The sequence below is a fragment of the Sarcophilus harrisii genome, chromosome 4 (assembly GCF_902635505.1).
Source record: "Sarcophilus harrisii chromosome 4, mSarHar1.11, whole genome shotgun sequence".
NCBI lineage: Eukaryota > Metazoa > Chordata > Mammalia > Dasyuromorphia > Dasyuridae > Sarcophilus > Sarcophilus harrisii.
This window is the reverse complement of record NC_045429.1, coordinates 388237446-388256625: the sequence shown is the minus strand read 5'-3', so window position 1 is coordinate 388256625 and position 19180 is coordinate 388237446. Positions and strand designations below refer to the sequence as shown.

Below are 19180 nucleotides of genomic sequence, written 5' to 3'. Positions count from 1 at the left end.
ATATATAAAGTGGTTTGAAAATCTTAAAATCAATTAATCTGAATAAATTGTTATTGTTATGTTTAGTGTTATTGTCAGAATTTAATTAGTGAAAGAAATCTTTGGCTTGTGAGGAAAGCATCTTTATGAAGTTGTATGGTTCTTAAAGAAAGGAAACTGGATATAATCTGAAGGTCTGGCTAAGCTATTACCTGAATGATTCTGAGGTACTGATATTCCAGAATTGACACAAAGTGGGTGAATCACTTTCTATTAGAATCCAGAGTATGAGGGGCTCTACCAGAATTTGGAAGCTAATGTGCAAAGAATGTTGTGGAATTGTCCGAACCCAAACCGCTTCCCGGAAGCTTAGGTATTTTTATTCTGAAGACTTGCAGGCATCTCCCCCAACTGGCACTGATGCCAGCCTTTAGTTCTCTTCTTCCCGGAAGCTTAGGTATTTTTATACTCCATGCTGGGTGTGGGCAGCATTAATCCTACGCATGCTAATCATAGGCCAGAGGAGGTCAGAGGCTTGTAAGTAAAACTTGGTTTTGATTGAGCTAAATCAGAGATGCTAAAATTACTTTAGAGGGAACTAGCTAATCTCAGGTTCCTTGATGTTTTCATCATTCTTAGTGAGCCATAATCAATCTCAGAATTCAAAAGGAACCTGCTCCACTAGTACTTGAGCCAGAAGCCAAGTGATCATTTTGCCTTTGAGTGAAGAATTCTAGTGATAGGGAACTGACTACCTACTGAGGCAGTCTATTCTCCTTGGGAGTAACTCTTATTATCATAACTATTTTTCTCAATAGTATCTTATTTTTCCACTTACATATAAAGATAGTTTTCAAAAAAAATTTTTTTACAAGGCAATTGGAATTATAAGTGACTTGCCTAGGGTCACATAACTAGTAAATGTTAAGTATCCAAGCTGGATTTGAATTCAGGTCTTCCTGAATTCACAGTTAGTTCTCTATTCACTGGGCCATCAAGCTGCCTTTCAGTATTCACTTTTATAATTTGTTCCAAATTTTTCTCTCTCCCCCTCTCTCTATTACCTTCTCCCTCCCCAAGACAGTAAGCAATCTGTCATTTTAAACATAAACATAAAAATGACATATACATGTCATTTTAAAGATATTTCCATATTAGTCATGCTGTGAAAGAAAAATCAGAACAAAAGGGAAACACCACAAGAAAGAAAGCTAACAAACAAACAAAGGTGAAAACGGTATGTTTCTTTTTTTTTTTTTTTTTTTTTTTTTTTAATTTAATAGCCTTTAATTTACAGGATATATACATGGGTAACTTTACAGCATTAACAATTTCCAAACCTCTTTTTCCAATTTTTCACCTCTTACCCCCCCCCCTCCCTAAATGGCAGGATGACCAGTAGATGTTAAATATATTAAAATATAACTTAGATATACAATAAGTATACATGACCAAAACATTATTTTGCTGTACAAAAAGAATCAGACTCTGAATTATTGTACAATTAGCTTGTGAAGGAAATCAAAGATGCAGGTGTGCATAAATATAGGGACTGGGAATTCAATGTAATGGTTTTTAGTCATCTCCCAGAGTTCTTTTTCTGGGTATAGTTAGTTCAGTTCATTACTGCTCCATTAGAAATGATTTGGTTGATCTTGTTGCTGAGGATGGCCTGATCCATCAGGACTAGTCATCATCTAGTATTGTTGTTGAAGTATATAATGATCTCCTGGTCCTGCTCATTTCACTCAGCATCAGTTCGTGTAAGTCTCTCCAGGCCTTTCTGAAATCATCCTGTTGGTCATTTCTTACAGAACAGTAATATTCCATAATTTTCATATACCACAATTTATTCAGCCATTCTCCAACTGATGGACATCCATTCAGTTTCCAGTTTCTAGCCACTACAAGAAAACGGTATGTTTCAATCTGTGTTCAGAATTCATAGTTCTTTCTCTGGATGTGAATAGCATCTCCTCTCCTAAGTATATTGGAATTGTCTTGAGTCTTTGCATTGCTGAGAAAAGCTAAATCTGTCATAGTTGATTATCTTATAATCTTGCTTTAAAGGTGTACAATAATCTCCTGGTTCTGCTCACTTCACTCAGCATCAGTTCATGTAACTTTCCCCAGGTTTTTCTGAAATCTGCCTGTTCATCATTTCTTATAGAATAATAATATACCATTATATTCATGTACCATAATTCTTATTCAACCATATCCCAATTGATGGGCTTCCACTCAATTTCCAATTTCTTGCTACTACAAACTGGACTGCTACAAACATTTTTGCACATGTGGGTCCTTTTTCCTCTTTTATGATCTCTTTGGGATACAAAACCAATAATGAAAATGCTGGATCAAAGAGTATGCACAATTTTATAGTTCTTTGGACATAGTTCCAAATTTATAGCGCTTTTTGTTTAAAACTTTTTTTGATTGGTCTCAAATCTTGTTTCTTGACAATATTTATCTTGTTCTGTTAAGTTCTTAGTTTTTAGTTCTGCTTCCAAAGTTCAAGAAGAATAAACCTAATCCCTATTCCTCAGCTCATCAAATAGCTGAATATCACCATCATGTTGGCCTTCCTTCCACCTAAATACTTTTCTCCAGGTTAAAAATGTGACTGGCCATTTCCCATTACTTAGGTCCTTTGAGGGACACAGTGACACAGTTATGGCATGGCAGAGTATCATTCAGAGAAATTAAAGAGAAAATAGCCTCATTTGATATTCTTTAACCTTCAAAATTTTGGTTTTCAGAGCCCCTCTCCCACCCCATATGAATCGACCAAGTGTTGTGTGAACACAGAATGCTGTAATGGGCCAATCAGCCAACAGGCATTTATTAAGAGCCTACTATGCACCAGTCACTATTCTAGGAGCTGGGGATTACAATAAATAAACAGTCTTCTTCTCCAGGGAGTCTATGTTTTTAAGTGGAGATATATGTATATGTATTTGCATGCATATGTGTGTGTATATATATATAAACATATGTATATATGTATATATATAAACATATATATATAAATAAACATATGTATATACATAAACATGCATACATATATATATATACATAATATATACTAAATTAATGCAAAGTAATTTTAGTGGGGAAGTATTAGCAACTAGGAGAAGAGATCAGGAAAGCCATCATCTAGTGGAAAGTGATATTTGAACTGAGCTGTGAAAGAAATTAATGATTTTGAGAGGGAGCTGTGGGGGGATAGTACATTCCAGGGGAGGAATCCTGTGCAAAAGACTCAAAATGGGACATTTGATGTAAGGAATAGCAAGATGCCTGTTTGGCTGGGTTGTGAAGGAGAGTATTGTATAATAAAGCTAGAAAAGGGACTAGGCCAGGTAGTGAAGGGATTTCAATGTCAAACAGGAGTTATAATTATTTTTTTTAACTTAGAATTCAGTCTCCCTCCCTGCCTTAGTCTCTAAAACAAGATTATTATCTTGGGAACATGCTTAGTGAGGGGATAGGCTAGGGACAATGAGACTGTTCTCCTTCTCCATTATTAGTTCCTACTTGAAACCTTCTATACAAAGTCAAGATGGAGGCAATTGGGATTATCTTTCCAAAAAGAAAGGTTACTGCTCTCACTTAGTGTGTAGTTCAGAGATAGAAAGCTAAAGAATTCTGGGCTGAAATTCCACCATGGTAGGAGGCCTGGCAGGAAGGAAATGAGTAATTTAGAAATTAGTAATCTAGGTTTATTCATGCCATTGACCCCTTAGGTAATGCTTGGCAAATTATCTGCCCACCCTGAATCTCACCTCAGAATAAGAGCAAAAAGAGCTGGAGGAGGGAGAGCAGCCAGAATCAGCCTTTTCAGATTCTTGCATACATCCTATCATGTGACACTTGAAGGCATTCTGGGCTAGTGTTGCTCTCCATTTTACCAATGAGAGAATTAAGATTCAAGAAAGTTAAGTCATTTGCCTAAAGTCACAGAGGTAGAATCATAATATTTAGAGATGGCAGCGACTTTAGGGATTATCCAGTCCAATTGCTTCATTTTACAGAAGAGGAAAAGGACTTAGTGTGATGGTGTGAAAGTTAGCAAAAAGCAGAGGTTAAGACTCATACCCTCAAGTCTTTGTCCTTTGATTCCACTTCCATTGCTTACTGCATCATGAGCTAGCTACTTGTAAAATAGCTTGTAGAATATAGGCTTTCCCTCCCTTTCTCCCTTCCCCTTTCTTCCCTGTCTTCTTCCTTCTTTCCTTCCTTCCTTCCTTCCTTCCTTCCTTCCTTCCTTCCTGCCTTCCTGCCTTCCTGCCTTCCTGCCTTCCTTCCTGCCTTGCTTCCTGCCTTGCTTCCTGCCTTGCTTCCTGCCTTGCTTCTTGCTTTCCCTGCCTTCCTGCCTCCCTACCTTCCTACCTTCCTTCTTGCCTTCCTTATTTTTTTCTTTCCTTCCTTTCTTTCTCCATCTTTCCCTCCTTCCCTCTCACTTTTGTCAAATATTTGTTGAAAATCTGCTATATATGCTATATATGTACCAAGAATGGAAGGAAATAACAAAGAAGTTAAGATACATATTTTCACATATTTTGGACCAGGCCAATGTGGGAAATTTATGTTTTCCTTGCTATATATATTTGTTACAAGAGTTTGATTTTATTTTTTTTCAAAGAAGGTATAAGAGTATTTCAAAGAGAATGTGAAAGAAAGAAAACAGATTTTTGTTAACCGAAAAAATAAAATAAAAAAAGAAGCAATCAGAACATAAATTAAAAAAAAATATGTGACCTATGGCTTTCAGGAAGTTACTGTTCAACATTACACAGCTAATTAGTGTTGGGCAAAGGAAGGATTTGAACTTAGGTTATCCTTAGTCCAGCACTTTGTATATTACAGTTCTCCATGTTGCCTTAAGTCTGGTCACTAATTAGATATGTGTATCTGAGAAAGGGTTTTTGGTGGTGAGGAGGCAGCAAAGGAGATCTGGAAAATAATGGTAGCGAGAATAAGGTTAGGAGTAGCTAATTTTAGAGAAAAAGAGATTTTAGTTTGTTTTTTTTTTTGACATAAAGCAGTAGCAGGACATGTGAGTAGAAATGTCCAGCAAAAGCTGGAAATGTATATTTGGAAATAGAGAGGGGTCAGAACTAGGGAACATTTATATGTAAGTGATGGTTGAAGTTGTGGGAATAGTTGATGGGGGAAAGGGAAAAAAGAGAGGGGGGGAAAGAAGAAAAGAGGAGAGGAGAGAAAAGAGAAGTAGGGACAAGAGATAGAGAAAGGGAGAAAGAGAAAAGGAGGGAAAAAAGAGAGAGTGACAGAGAAGGAAAGAAAAGAAGAAAGGAAGGAAGGAAGGAAGAGAGGGAGGGGGAGGATAGAGAAAACAGAAGAGGGAGAAAACAGAGAAAAGAGAAAAAGAAAGAGAGAAGATGGAGAGAGAAAAAAGAAAGAGAGGGAGAGAGGGAGAGAAAGTGAGAGCAGGCAGAGTACTCAAAGACTATTAAGCTATTCCACTCTCCTCATTTTTCATCCTCCTTTCACACAATGCTAATGCAAGGTCAGATGCAATAATTTCTTCAATGTGCTCTGTGTTCCTTCCTCAGCTCATGTAATAGATTAGAATTGTTCAGTTCTCTTCCTTGAGACAGTTCAGGGAGAGCAAGTGGACTCCAATGGACTCCATGACTGACTCATTATGGGTCCCAATCCTGCAGTTTTTCATGTTTTTGTGATTCCTGTTAACTTCAGCAGAGCCTTTTCCAGGGTCCTCAGGATAAAAGGGTCCTTGAAGGCCAGTTTTCATAGGGAATAACTCATGCTGGTGGGAGGAAGGGTGGCAAATTCCATAACTTCTGTTCTTTTAAAAATAACGAATAGTTTTCAGGCCAATAAGGGAGGCCTAGAGGGAGTGCGGACACATTAGTGTTTCATTTGGCTTCCTTGAATATTGTTTATTCTGCTTTTCTAGAATAGTGGTTGAATCTTTAGAGTTAGAAATAACTTTGGAAGTCAACTCATACAGTCTCCCATATTGTAGGAATCCTCACTTCAACATTCTTAATAGGTGGCTGCTTAACTTATACTTGAACACAGAGAGTTTTTTTGAAATAAGGTAAACCAAGGCTGTATTTTATTAATTCAGTTTAATAATTTTTTAAACATCTACATAAAGAACATTGCTAATCATTAAAAGAAGAACAAAGTTTAGATAAAACATGGTCTGGAACATATAGAGTTTTATAGAATTATGTTGGAAGGGGACTCAGAGATACTTTGGTTTAGCTCTGTGATTTGACAGATGAAGAAACTGAGAAGCTCAATAGGTGGCTAGGAATAGGAAAATAAGATAAAAGTAATAGGTTACTCATGCAATAAGTATGGCTAGAATGAATTGCATCCATGGTTTCGATCTACTTGGTTCTTTGAACCAAGATATTTTTTTCTGGGTGGACAAGGCTTCCTGAAGAGTTAAGTTGATTACTGTAGAAGGAACTTAGTATTTTTTAGTGTGGAAAAAAGAAGACTTGGTTGGTTTCATAATAATTTCCTTAGAGTATTCTACATGTTATATAGAAAAGAGGTTGGCTTGTTCTATGTAAGAAAGATGTAGGGCCAATGAGTGAAAATTTGTAGGAGGAAGATCTTTTGGCTTAACATAAACACACTTTGAACTGTGCCAAATCAAAATCAACGATATACTTTTGAAAGTGGGGAATTTGCTGTCACTGGAGGTATTTAAGCAGAGACTGAATACCTGCTTGTTAGGACTACAGTGGATGTTGGTGAGGGTACTCTTGCATTGAGGATGGGTAAGGGCTGGGATGGGGAAAGCAGAGTTAGATGATGTGGTCACAAACTGAGAAAACTACATACTTCCTTAAATATGGTTTCTCCATAGACCAGGTAGGAAGAGGCTCTGAAACAGACTAACAGACATGTATTTCACTCCTAGAGACTGTGACTAGACTTGATTACTGCTTCATTACCATAGCAATCTAACCAAATTTCAGCTTGTCTCTGATTTCTCTCATCTCAACAAACACAGCTTTTCTAGCAGAGTATTTGTACTGTCTAGTGTCACCGGGGAAAAATGACCAATAATGAACTCTGCAATTTGGGCTCAAGTGTGTCAGAAACAGTTTTATTTAATATACTTTCAAGCCATTTCCAAGCTTGGAGAGATCGTCTAAACTGCCATCTTTAAACATGTCTTCTGAATGACCCTTTGTTCCAAGAAGATTTCAAATAATATTTATAGGAATCTTAAAAAAATCATAATAGATTAAAATACAGTTTTAAGTTAACATTACAGAATAATCACCCTCATTTCCTTTCTAGACCACTTCCCTTTTAGAGTTCCTTCCTAGGATCAATATCTTAATCTTGAATTTCAAAAGAAAAGACCATGATCTCATATGGGTTATGATAATCACTGATAGATTAGAAAGGCAGTTGATATTATCTAGACAAGAATCAAATTTTCTTCAATTTAAAAGAAGGTCTTGGTCTCCTCTCACATGCAATAAACATAATGTCATCCAAGGCACAGGAATCAGCAGAGAAGGTGAGCTGCTAAATACATTGAGGCTTATCCCTTCATGTGAATTGGTACAACTGCCCCAGATTCCAAAGCTGCTCACTCAGTCCTAAAGTGGAGTGTCCAGACTCTGGCACATGAAGAGATAAGCCAAGAAGAGAATCTTTAACAAGCTGAGAGTAGGAAAAGTCTTTTGGTTTCTAGTCTTGAAACAGACCACGGCAGTCAGCCACAATGTAATGTTCACTTTGATACATGAAAGCAAGGGGGTCTTGATCTATATGAAACATGAGAGCAAGGGGATCTTGATCTATTTAGCCCCTTCTCTGCTGATTCCTGTGCCTTGGGTGACATCATGTTTGTTGCATGTGAGAGGAGCATTGAATATGCCCCAGTTGTGAGGTGCTACTATGCCTATGAAATCACAACTCATTTTTATCGAACAGTTTTAAGATTTGCTAAATTATTTTCCAACACCTCTGTAAGTTAGATAATACAAGTGTTACTAGCCCTGTTTTAAAGGTGGGGAAGATATGCATCATGATCAAGCAACTAATTAGAATCAGTGTTGGGCTTTGAATCGGGTACTCCTTTTTTTAAGCCCAGTGCTCGTTACCCTATAGCATGAAATCTTCCATTTTCCTTTATATTCCCAGTTGTCTCTGCTGCCTCTTTATTTAATTTATTTAATGATTTAAGTTTATGTAGTGAGTTTTTGTGTGATGTCTCTGTTGGTGTCTATAGAATTCCAACTTCTAATTCTGGACCTCTAGGTTGTGATGGAGAAGGAAAAGGCAAGCCACTCTAGTGTCTTTGCCAAGAAAACCCCAAAAGAGACAAAGAAGAGTCAGACATGGCTACAATGGTTAAATAACATAAAGTTGGAAAATGGTGGGGGGACTCTCATCTCTAACACAAGATCTTTTTGCATTTGTTGGAGGATGATTGGTCTAATTCCCTTACTTAGTGGTGTGTTAGTAAACGACTAACAGCCATCCCTCTGAAAAAAATTGGTAGAATATGCTTTTAAGTTTAACCTGTATTAATATTTTCTCCATCACTTTCTTAAGCCTAGACAACCAACAAAATAATAAATTAAGCCCTGTTTTGGAGCACTTGCTGATTCCCATGACATAAATGACTGAGAATTTAACAATTGGCTCTCCTGAGCTATTTTGAGCAGGTTCCAGCACATTCCTGCCGTTACTCTTAGACATTCCCATTCTCTAGCTAACCATGGACTGTTTATGACAGCCTAAACTTTATGGTTTGTTTTTATTTTTATCATAGGAGAGTCATGTTTATATTCTTTACTACTTTCCATGCCTTTGCAGTCTGTTCTTCATGCCTAGAATGCTCTTTCTTATCACTTCTGATCCTTGGACTAATTAACTCCCTTCAAGATTCAGCCTATTTGTCGGCATCTACCAGAATCCTTCCCTCATCCCTCAATTGTTAGTGTTCCCATCCCTCCACCCTTCTTCAAATATCTGTATAAAGACCTCCTTCAGAAGATTATAAACAATAATAATAGTAATAACAAAAGCTAGCATTGTGTTTTTAATTGTATATTTTAATTTTACATGTTAATTTACAATTGATTTTAAATTCACATTAAAATTAAAATTTTATTATATAATAATATATGCACTGTTATGCATAGTATATAATACATTATATACTATCATATCATTATATAATGAATAAATTGTTATTATATAGTGATATGTTATAAATATTTTATTATTTATTAAATTCATTTGTATTATTTAGTTGCATTTGCATTACATTATATGCAAGATTTAATATAATACATATATAATATGTTATATATAAATTACAATATAATATATACCATATAATACACATATAATATGTTGTTATGATATATTACATGTTACAAATGTATTATTATTTATTAAATTTATTCATATAATTTATATTATAAATGTATTATTTTGTATACATTTTGTTCATATTATTTATTTGTATTTGTATTATATTATATGCAGGGTTTAATATAATACATATATAATATCTTATTATAGATACATTATATATATAATATACAACATATGTAATATATTATATATACATATTTAATATATCATTATATAATCAACAAGAAATTGTTATGACATAGTAATATATTGTAACTATATTATTTATTAAATTTATTTAATTTTAACATGTTACCTCATCTGGTCCTTGCAATGTAAACTTCCTGAGGACATTTTTACGTTTTTTCTTCATGTTATCAGTGTCTGACACATGGCAGGTACCTAATAAATGCTCTTTAAATTGAATTAAATTACTCTCTTGTACTTGTACACTTGGCTGTGTTTGTCCATCTCTCTGTGCTTTGTCTGAGATTTCATTTGGCCGAACCTTGGTCTGGATGCTGGTGTCTCTGAGGATACCAGTGGCTGTGAAGATCTATTGTTTCTGGTGGATGAGAAAGGAAGATAAATAATATTCCCTGAGTTGGTATGAACACGTGGTGAGTGTTGGCGAGCCTGGTTTTTCCTCATTGAATTGGGTTTCCTTACGCCGATGTGGGAAAAGCACCTGCAGTTTATGTTCCCCGTGGGGCGATGGATTTCACTCTCAGCCAAACTCACCCCTAGAAGTAAATCATCCTTGACTCTCAGCCCTAGCTACACCAGAACGCTGCCCCACCATAAAGGCTGGAGCGTTGTAAGGGCAGATTGACTCCATTAAGCAATTTCTCTCTGAGGTATGACAGTGACGAATCCTCTTTGCTTGGAAGGTTGCAGCTTTCATAATGAATCAAACCCAGAAAAGGGAAGAAGCAGCAATGATTAATAGTGGGGCTTGAAATCCAAACCATAATCAGACAGTGATTTGTCATCAGACCTGGAGACAACGTTGGAGCTATAATAGATGATTCAGGCGCTGGGCGGCTGTCTCTAAACATGTTAATTATCCTGGAAGAAGTGGCTAATGCTTGAAACTGATTATTAAAAAAAGTATGTATATGCATAGAAGGAGAATTCTTTCCATGATGTGGCAAGCTATCAGGAAGCAGAGTCAGAACTCATACCATCCAGGCTTTTACCAAGAGAACTGCCTACCATCCCTTGTTTGAACTTGGCCAGGGCATTAAGGGTGTCTCCCTTGCAGGGTACAAATTATTTTATAATATAATAGGATTTTTGGAATGGGAAGAGACATTGGAGAATACCAAATCCAACCCTTTCATTTTATAGATCAGAAAATTGATGTTAATAACTTGAAGGACCTTATAAAAGTGATAATAGGACATTATTTTATAGTGTTTTATTTTTGTCTAGACTAGTGCTTGGCATAAAGTAGGCCCTTAATAAATGTTTGCTGATTTATTGATCAATTGTGATTGTGTAGCTGGTATAATAATAACAGCTAGCATTTATAAGAAGCCTTGTTTTATGTGTTTATTATATTTTATTAATATAAAATTTAAATGTATAAATATTTAAGATTTGCAAAGTCTCATTTCATTTTCAAAACAACTCTATGAGCTAGATGTTATTTTATCCCCATTTTATAGATGGGGAATTGAGTCTAGAAGAATTTTCCCAAGATCATACTGCTAGGCAGTGTCCAAGGTAGGAGTCATATTTAGGGTTTCCTGAGTCCACATTCCAAGTTCTAGCCACTGTTCCCTAGAAAGTGACTGTGACAGAATTTGAACCCAGATCTGCTGATTCCAAATTCATTGCTATTTCTACTGCACCTTGCCAAAACCAAAAACCATATAAAGGCATAGGGACAAATTCCCTTCCAAGACAAATTTACTGAGGAAATTTGGATCTTGCATTATCAAACGATATACTGATGATACCAACTTATATATCAAGCCAATGGAAAAGGTAATCCTTGATTAATTCTTGGTTGCTCTTTTGAGTATGGACAAAAGTGTTCTTTAAATACAAGTTTAATGTCTGTGTCTGATTGTATATATAAGTCTAACATATCTTGTATATTTGTGTATATATATATATATATATGTTCACATGTGCACACATATGTTTATCTGTGGTGTGTATATACTTCCGGGGTGGTTAGCTTAGTCAGCTAGAATGAGGAGGGGCTCAAGCTTGCTGATCATTGCATTATATATCATTAGTTGTTTTCTAGTGGTAGGAATAGCTTTACTCTGAGACAGCCATTCACTCCTACTCTATTTTCTTAACCCAGAACACATAATTGCAGTCTAGCCAATTGGAGTTAGAGATACACTCTATGGTCAAAGTAATAAGATTTTTTTACTCTCTATGGAGCAAACTATGTCACCAAAATGGTTCCTGGTGGGAATATAACCTTGTCTTTATAATAACTGTTGATATTTATATAGCACATACAGCTCATTACAACTCCAAATGGTAGATACAGCCTCCTTATTCTGTTTTGCATCTTGGGAATCATAATCAAATCAGTGCGACTATTATTCTTGGGTGTGTGAACTGTGTACAGGAAAAATTATATCCTTATTTCAATCTAACTCATTTTCTTTGCAATATTATGTATTTTATTTTATGATTTAAGAACATTATTCTGAGAAGGTACTTAGAGGCTTCAGATTGCCAGTATAGTCCACAGCATTCTAAGATACTATCTCAAGTTCTTTCCAGTATTCATATTTTGTGCCTTTTGAAAGGAGTCATTGCTTCTCACCTTAATCTTTAACTCTGGTGTCTCTGCTTCTCTCTCAGCTGGTGCTGCCAGAATACTCAATTCATAGCCTTTTCTGTATCATGTTCCTGTGTGCTCAGGAGTGGCTGACACTGGGGCTGAATGTTCCTCTGCTCTTCTATCACTTTTGGAGGTAAGACCATCTTTGATCTGATTCACTCTTCCCCTTCATCTACCCTAGCAGCCCTCTGCCAGAGATAGAGCTGCTCCAATGCCAGGAGCCACCTGATGACTTCCTTTCATCCCTTGCCAGCAGCCTACCCACCAAAGTCCCTTTCATTATTACTCTCAGCTGGTATCCAGAGGGACTCTTCATCTTGGTAAGTTGGCTCTAAATAGAGTCCTGAATCATTGCATGAGGAGTGTGATACAGAGAGTATAAGAAAGTTTAGAAGGACCTCCTCTAATCCCAACCTCAAATCAAGAACTCCCTGAATTTTCTGTAGGGTTGTTCTTCCATTACTGTAACTCTTTCTTATGAAAATACCCTTGTTTATTTCAAGCCTTCAGTTCTATAGATAACTCCCCACTTTGAGCAAACTTGATTATATAAGTTGGAATAAAGTGAAGAGATGATTTTTCTTAATTGTAGGTGGTTATTTAGCTATTCTCAGCAATACAATGATCCAAGACAATTCCAAAAGATTCATGATGGAAGATGCTATCTACATTCAAAAAAACAACTATGGAGTCAGAATGTAGATCAAAGTATATTTTTAATTTATGTTTTTTGGTTTTTTCTTTCTTGTGGTTTTCCCCTTTTGTTCTGATTCTTTTTACAACATGACTTACATGGATATATGTTTAACATGAATGTACATGTATAACATACTAAATTGCTTATCTTGGGGGGAGAGAGGAGAGAGGGAGAAAAATTTGGGACTCAAAATCTTACAGAAATGAATGTTGAAAACTATCTTTATATGTGATTCAAAAAATATTATGTATAAAAAAGAATAAATAAAAAATGGAATATTATTCCTTTTACAGAAACCTGAAAACAGACAACTTCTTTTGAATGTTGTTCAAAATAAGGAATGCCTGTGTTTACAAAGGGGGAAAGTCAGATAGGGAGTCATATTTGGGAAGTTTAGAGTCTATTACAATGGAGCAAGATTCATTTCAACCATAACTTTGATATTGAATCCCAGTCCTTATGTATTGCCTAACTTGGGATATTATCTTTAATATTATTCCCTAACCTTAACTCCTAATTCACAATTCAATAAATCTTGTCCTTATCCCTGTTATAAACTCTAGACCAAATCTATAAGTATGGTTTATAATCTTAATCCATAAAACTAACCTCACCAATGGCAACTAAGTGGTGCAGTGGACAGAACAGAACATCCTTCCTAGAGTAAAGAAGACCTGAATTCAAATTAAATTTCAGACACTAGCTGTAACCCTGGGCTAGATACTTAACCAGAAATGGCAAACTATTCTAGTACCTTGGCCAAAAAAAAAACCCAAATGGGGTCACAAATAGTAGAGCATGACTGAACAACAAATTTCCTTAACCATAACCCTTAAGTTCTAATACTAAGCTTAAATCCTAAATCTTGATTCTATTCTATTCTGAATTCATGATCCTATCTCTCACTATAGTTCTTCATTCTAAATTCTAAGTCTGACTTAACACTTAGAAAATTAAAAAGCTTAAATAATAAAAAATCATATATGTTAATTTCAAATTCCATGTGATTAGGTGACTGAGGCCACAGGAAGAGAAATGGCTACTGGAGAGCATCCCTGTCCCATTTTGCATGTTCCCTTCCCACAAAGATAGTGTACTGCTATTACTCTGGGTGGCTCCTATCTGGGAGGAAAATATCTGATATTCTGATTTACACTAAGATAAATATATTTATCATTTCATGAGTCCTCACATTTTAAAGAGCCAACAAGAAGGTACTTCTTAGCCAAATGGATTAATCTCCAATGAAATTTTAGGCATTAAGGCAACAAGGTTGGGCATTTATTTTCCAATTGGATGGCTAGGTGAGTACTGGTGAGGGAAGTTGAGTAAGGAGCTTTTTCAATCATAAATCTTATTTTTTGTGTTTTTGTCTTGTGCTCCCCCATCCTTGTACCATCTCTTTATCATAGGGACCTCTTTCCATCCCTTAGTGCTGCAATGTTCCCTGTTTCTACTGCCACAGCTGCTGCATGTACTCCTGGCCAGTTCCTGCCCCATTGTTCACAGACTTCTCTTTCTGTCCCTCTAAGTGGCCCTGAAGTGGAAAAATGATACACTGTCACTTTTTTCTGGCTTTGCTGATCAGAATTCAGCCTGGCTGCTTTCCAGGTTGTTGTGGAGATGTATTAGGTGAATGGAAACAAAAATGCTTTCATTCTGCCATCTTGATTCTGTTCCATATGTCCAGGAAAATTCCCTATGTGGAAGGTCAATCCACTTAGGTTGCAGGCTTGATCACCACGGTGCTGGTGGATTTTGATATTTAGGGGCTATTATTTGACAAGTAGAAAGTGACCTCACGGGTGTTTTCTTTCCCTCTAGGTATTTCCATTGCCCTGCAGATAGTTCTGAACTAGCCTATGATCCTCCTGTGGTCATGAATGCAGACACCTTAAGTTACTGTCAAAAGGAGGCCTGGTGTAAGCTGGCATTCTATCTCCTCTCCTTCTTCTACTATCTTTACTGGTGAGTTTATGTCCCTTTCTCTGTAGTCCTTAGAGTCTATATAGCAAGTGGAAGGAACCTCTATGTAGAAATCTAGGGTGGTCCAGTTGACACTAAGAAAGGCAAGGATGGTCATAGTATCAAAGGATGTTAGAACTAGAAGGGAGCTTAGAGATCATATTCTAATTCCCTCATGGGAGATGGAGAAATTGGAAAATGGGAAATTGAATATATGCCAGAGAATCCCTTTGAGATTTCATTCAGAAAACTTCTGGCAGAAAGGCAATATGGTACAATAGAAAAATTTCCGCTGAATCCAAATCTTGCTTTTATCATTCACTACCTGGGTGATCCTGGGCAAATCACTTGATATTCAGTTTTCTCATCCATAAATTAAAGAGGTTGGGCTAGATGGTCTCTAAATGTAGGGTCATATGCTTTTTCATCTCCCTCTCACCCTGATCTCCCTGAAAATCCCTCTACCTCCCAGGTAGAGGGTCCTGGGGCCTAAATTAAACTTAGGCTTCCTAAGGGTCTCCTAGAATATATACTTGAAAAGGGACTCAAAAGCATCCCTCCATGATTCTCTAGTCTTTAAAGATTGATATAGCTCAGAATGGACCCATCCTACCCCACTGCCAACAACACAGTTATGGAATAAACTGAACTCCTGGACATGTCACTTGTCTTGCCTTGGGCTGGTCCTATGGGTGTTTAGGGAATGCTACAAGATACCACTGAGCTTAAATAGAACTTCTAGGGCTCTTTGGATGAATAGACTTAGGAGGTCAATGATTGGACTGGCATAGAGCCATGAATGGCTAAGGCATTAGCTCTTTGCTCAAGCATCGATTTCCTCTGGCCTCTGAGAACCTTTCCAGCCAAAGGTCTAATGATTCTGAGTTTGGCCTTGTGATAGAGGGAAACATCTATTTTGAACAAGGACTCTGGTACTTATTGTCTTTGGGTCCTTGGTCAAGTGATTTACCTTCATTTTAGAAGGTTGGATTATATGATCCAGCTTTAAATCTTAAGATTGTTTTTTAAAAATAGAACCTTTTCTAATATTAGAGCTAGAGAGAGTTGCTGCAGGAGTGGTCCCAGACTGAGAAGAGCTATGTTATATAGTCAACAAGAAAAGACTCCAATCCTGTTCTGAAACATAGGGACCATGGATTCCTTGTTGATGAGAAGATCAGAAATTTAGGTCTGGAAGGACTGTCAAAGGGCATCTTATCCAATCTTTCCTCTTACCGATTAGGTAACTATGGTCAATGAAAGTTAAGATTGCCCAAGGTCACACAGGTTATAAACATCAAAGGCAGAATTTGGATCCAGGCCCTTTCAGCTGCCCGACTGCTTTTGTTTTAATTCTTCTTTACTTTGGTTTATTATGGCTCTGGGGAAAGACAAATGGAGGGAAGGAGGAGATAAAGAGGATTCTGGTTTTCATTTTTTTGGTGTCACTAACATATCTGAGTCTGAACACTGAGATGCTGCAGGGAAAGATGACATATGAATTTATAGACAGACAGAAATGTGTCTCTTTGGTTGCTCGTTTGGGGTGATGGGAAGGAATGGTGTTGGCAGTATTGACAACAGCTTGTCACTGAGAGTGTTCTGTAACCAAATGTGTTCTAGACGTTCCTTTTGACTCATTATCTTCCAATCCTGTAGTGAAAAGTTATTTGGGAATGGCATTTTGTTAAATTCATGGTTTCTGTATTAAAATATATTAAGCTGCAGGGATTCTTTCCTCCTTGACAACGGCTAAAGTTATTGCCAATTGGCCTGTCCATTGAATCCAGCCTGATGGCCTGTCTTCTGTGCTGGAACATAAATCTCTTGATTCTCAGACCAGTGTAGCATGTGTAGAATTGTAGTTCTACAACTAGACAGGGGTTCAAACATCATGTCTTATTTGCAGATGAACTAAATGATACTTAAGGAGGTTGAATTACATGTCCAGGGTTACGCGGGTATCAAAAATGAAGTTTGAATTCATGCCTTCTTGTATGAGGGCTTTGGATACTTTACCTCTAAATCTATTGTTTCTAGATCCTTTCACTTCAATAGAGAAAAAGTCATTGGTGTCCTCCCTGAAGTTAAAGGGGGAATTTAGAAAAAAGAGTTGGGAATAAGGGCAGGGTATCAAAAATGAAGTTTGAATTCATGCCTTCTTGTATGAGGGCTTTGGATACTTTACTTCTAAATCTATTGTTTCTAGACCCTTTCACTCCAATAGAGAAAAAGTCATTGGTGTCCTCCCTGAAGTTAAAGGGGGAATTTAAAAAAAAGAGTTGGGAATAAGGGAAGCTGACTTCTCCACCCAGACTGCCCAGTGATTCTTTGGCCACGTTAAGTTAACTTTTCCCAGTTGTGACTCCCTCCCTCTTCCCCTAATTATGCTTTGTCAAGGAGACTTGAAATCAGAGGTGCCAGGTTGGAAGACAGGGCTGCAGTTAATCAGGAGTATTACTCACTGTGACTTCAGAGGAGAATTGGTTCAAGAATAATATGCTCCAGCTTCTTTCCTTAAGACTTTTCTGATGAGCTCGTTAACAACTACCATTTCCCTCACCCCCACTCTGTGAAGAGGTGGCTGTTTTCTCCTTCTGCCCAATGAAGAAACAGAACTAGTACATTTTGATACAAGCTGTTTCTTTACCTTGGGGGAGTTACCTGAAGAAATGTCACAGAGCTCAAATGTTTCCTCTTCTTCCCTTCTTCCATTTTCAGGAACCAGGCCTTAGATCATACGTTCCATATTTAACACAGAGAACCCAAAGATTATTGACAAAAAGGGCCATTTCCTCCCTTCCCACCCAAGAATAGTGCAATTAAATGTTCATTTTGTACAGGTGCTCACCAATCATCTGTAACAAACATGGTAATAATAATTCTACTGGCAACTGTAGGGTGGAAATCATTAGAGAGCCCTTGGACCTAGCATTGTGTGGCCTCTGGCAGCTGGCAGAAGCCAATACTCTTTCTTGAACTCTTGCCTCGCTTAATGGGGAATAACAACAATGACAAGCACAAAAGGACTAACAACCATAATAATAATGAGAATAATAATAGGCATTTAGGAACAATCATATTTTTCTTTTTTATTCAAAGGACACAATATGCTTCCCTAAGAAACATTTGCCTTAAGATTGGCAAGAGGAGGAGAAGGGAAAATGGGCCCATGGAGAATAATGTGCTCAAAGCTAACACTAGTGACTGGAAAGTGAATGAGGGTTAGGGAGGCGTTCTCCTCTGGGTACTGAATGACTCCCACCTGTTACCTCTTTCTTTCTCTTTGCAGCATGATCTACACTTTAGTGAGTTCTTAACTGAGAGATAACCTATGTCACCAGAGACTGACACCAGCAAAAGGACAAAGGCTTGAGGAGAGAAGGCGATCGATACTGGAGATTGGATCGGAAGGACCTGGAGGAGGTGGTGGATTTGGAATTGGAGGCCATTGGTTGAACGTGTGGAGGAAAACCAGGGAGAAGGGAAAGAGAGACGCAGTGGGCAGAATGACTGGTTCAGAATGCAGCTCGTGGGCTGGCTGACTGTGAAGGGCTCTTTTACTCTGTGTGTTGCAGTGGCTGGCATTCCCACACATGAACTGTGTATCACTCCTGAGAATCGGGGAGGTGGGGGAGAGCACAAAGCCAAACCTCTCATGGGGGAGAACTGCTGCTTACCCAGAGTACTCCGGAAAACAGCTCCCTGCAGTTGCTTTTCACACTGGGTTCCTGGTAACAGTTCAGATGGACTGTGGGAGTGGAGGCTGGGCTGGCTCTCTGCAAAGGGATTTGAATGCTCAGAATACACTTCCGAGCCAGAGATGTGGCCTGTGTGGATAGCTGACAACAGAGAAACTCTTCTTGCCTCTTCCAAGCCCTTCCGGTGCCCCCTTTGGCTAGCAGTCATGTGTGGTCTTCCTCTGGGCAGCCTCTGAGAGTAAAACATCCAGGGGAGGTTCATTTTTTTGTCATGTTCCAATTGATTGGTGATGGAATGTTGCTAGGATTCCACAATTAAGTTTGCTAAGAATTCTCTCCAAAGCTGGGTAAAGGAATATTTCCCCCCCCCCCAAAAAAATGGCAAATAAGTGACTCTTTATGGAACTCTGTTCTTAGCCCCTAGTGATGATGTATCCTGTAAAAACCAGACAAGGTTTTTTCATTCAATGTTAATTGGGTTTGATATCTCATTAGGGAATGTGGGTTTGAATCTTAGCTTTACTACCTGTGAAATTCTGAGTGAACCACTCCCTGGTCCTCAGTTTCCTCATCTGTATGGCATAGAGACCCCACTGTTCTAATTCTTAGTGCTACAGGCTGTATTCCTGT

At 37.5% G+C, this 19180-nt stretch overlaps 1 protein-coding gene across 1 annotated transcript in view; it reads left to right on the top strand.

Annotated features, from left to right (window-relative positions):
* CNIH3 (cornichon family AMPA receptor auxiliary protein 3) overlaps positions 1–18694 on the top strand; it is a 161837-nt gene extending 143143 nt beyond the window's left edge. The window contains exons 4-6 of the mRNA XM_031967052.1: positions 12208–12320; positions 14709–14852; positions 18142–18694. Coding sequence (XP_031822912.1) covers positions 12208–12320; positions 14709–14852; positions 18142–18169 — 285 coding nt within the window. The 3' untranslated portion in view covers positions 18170–18694. The remainder of the gene's footprint in view (positions 1–12207; positions 12321–14708; positions 14853–18141) is intronic.
* The last annotated feature ends 486 nt before the right edge of the window (positions 18695–19180 follow it).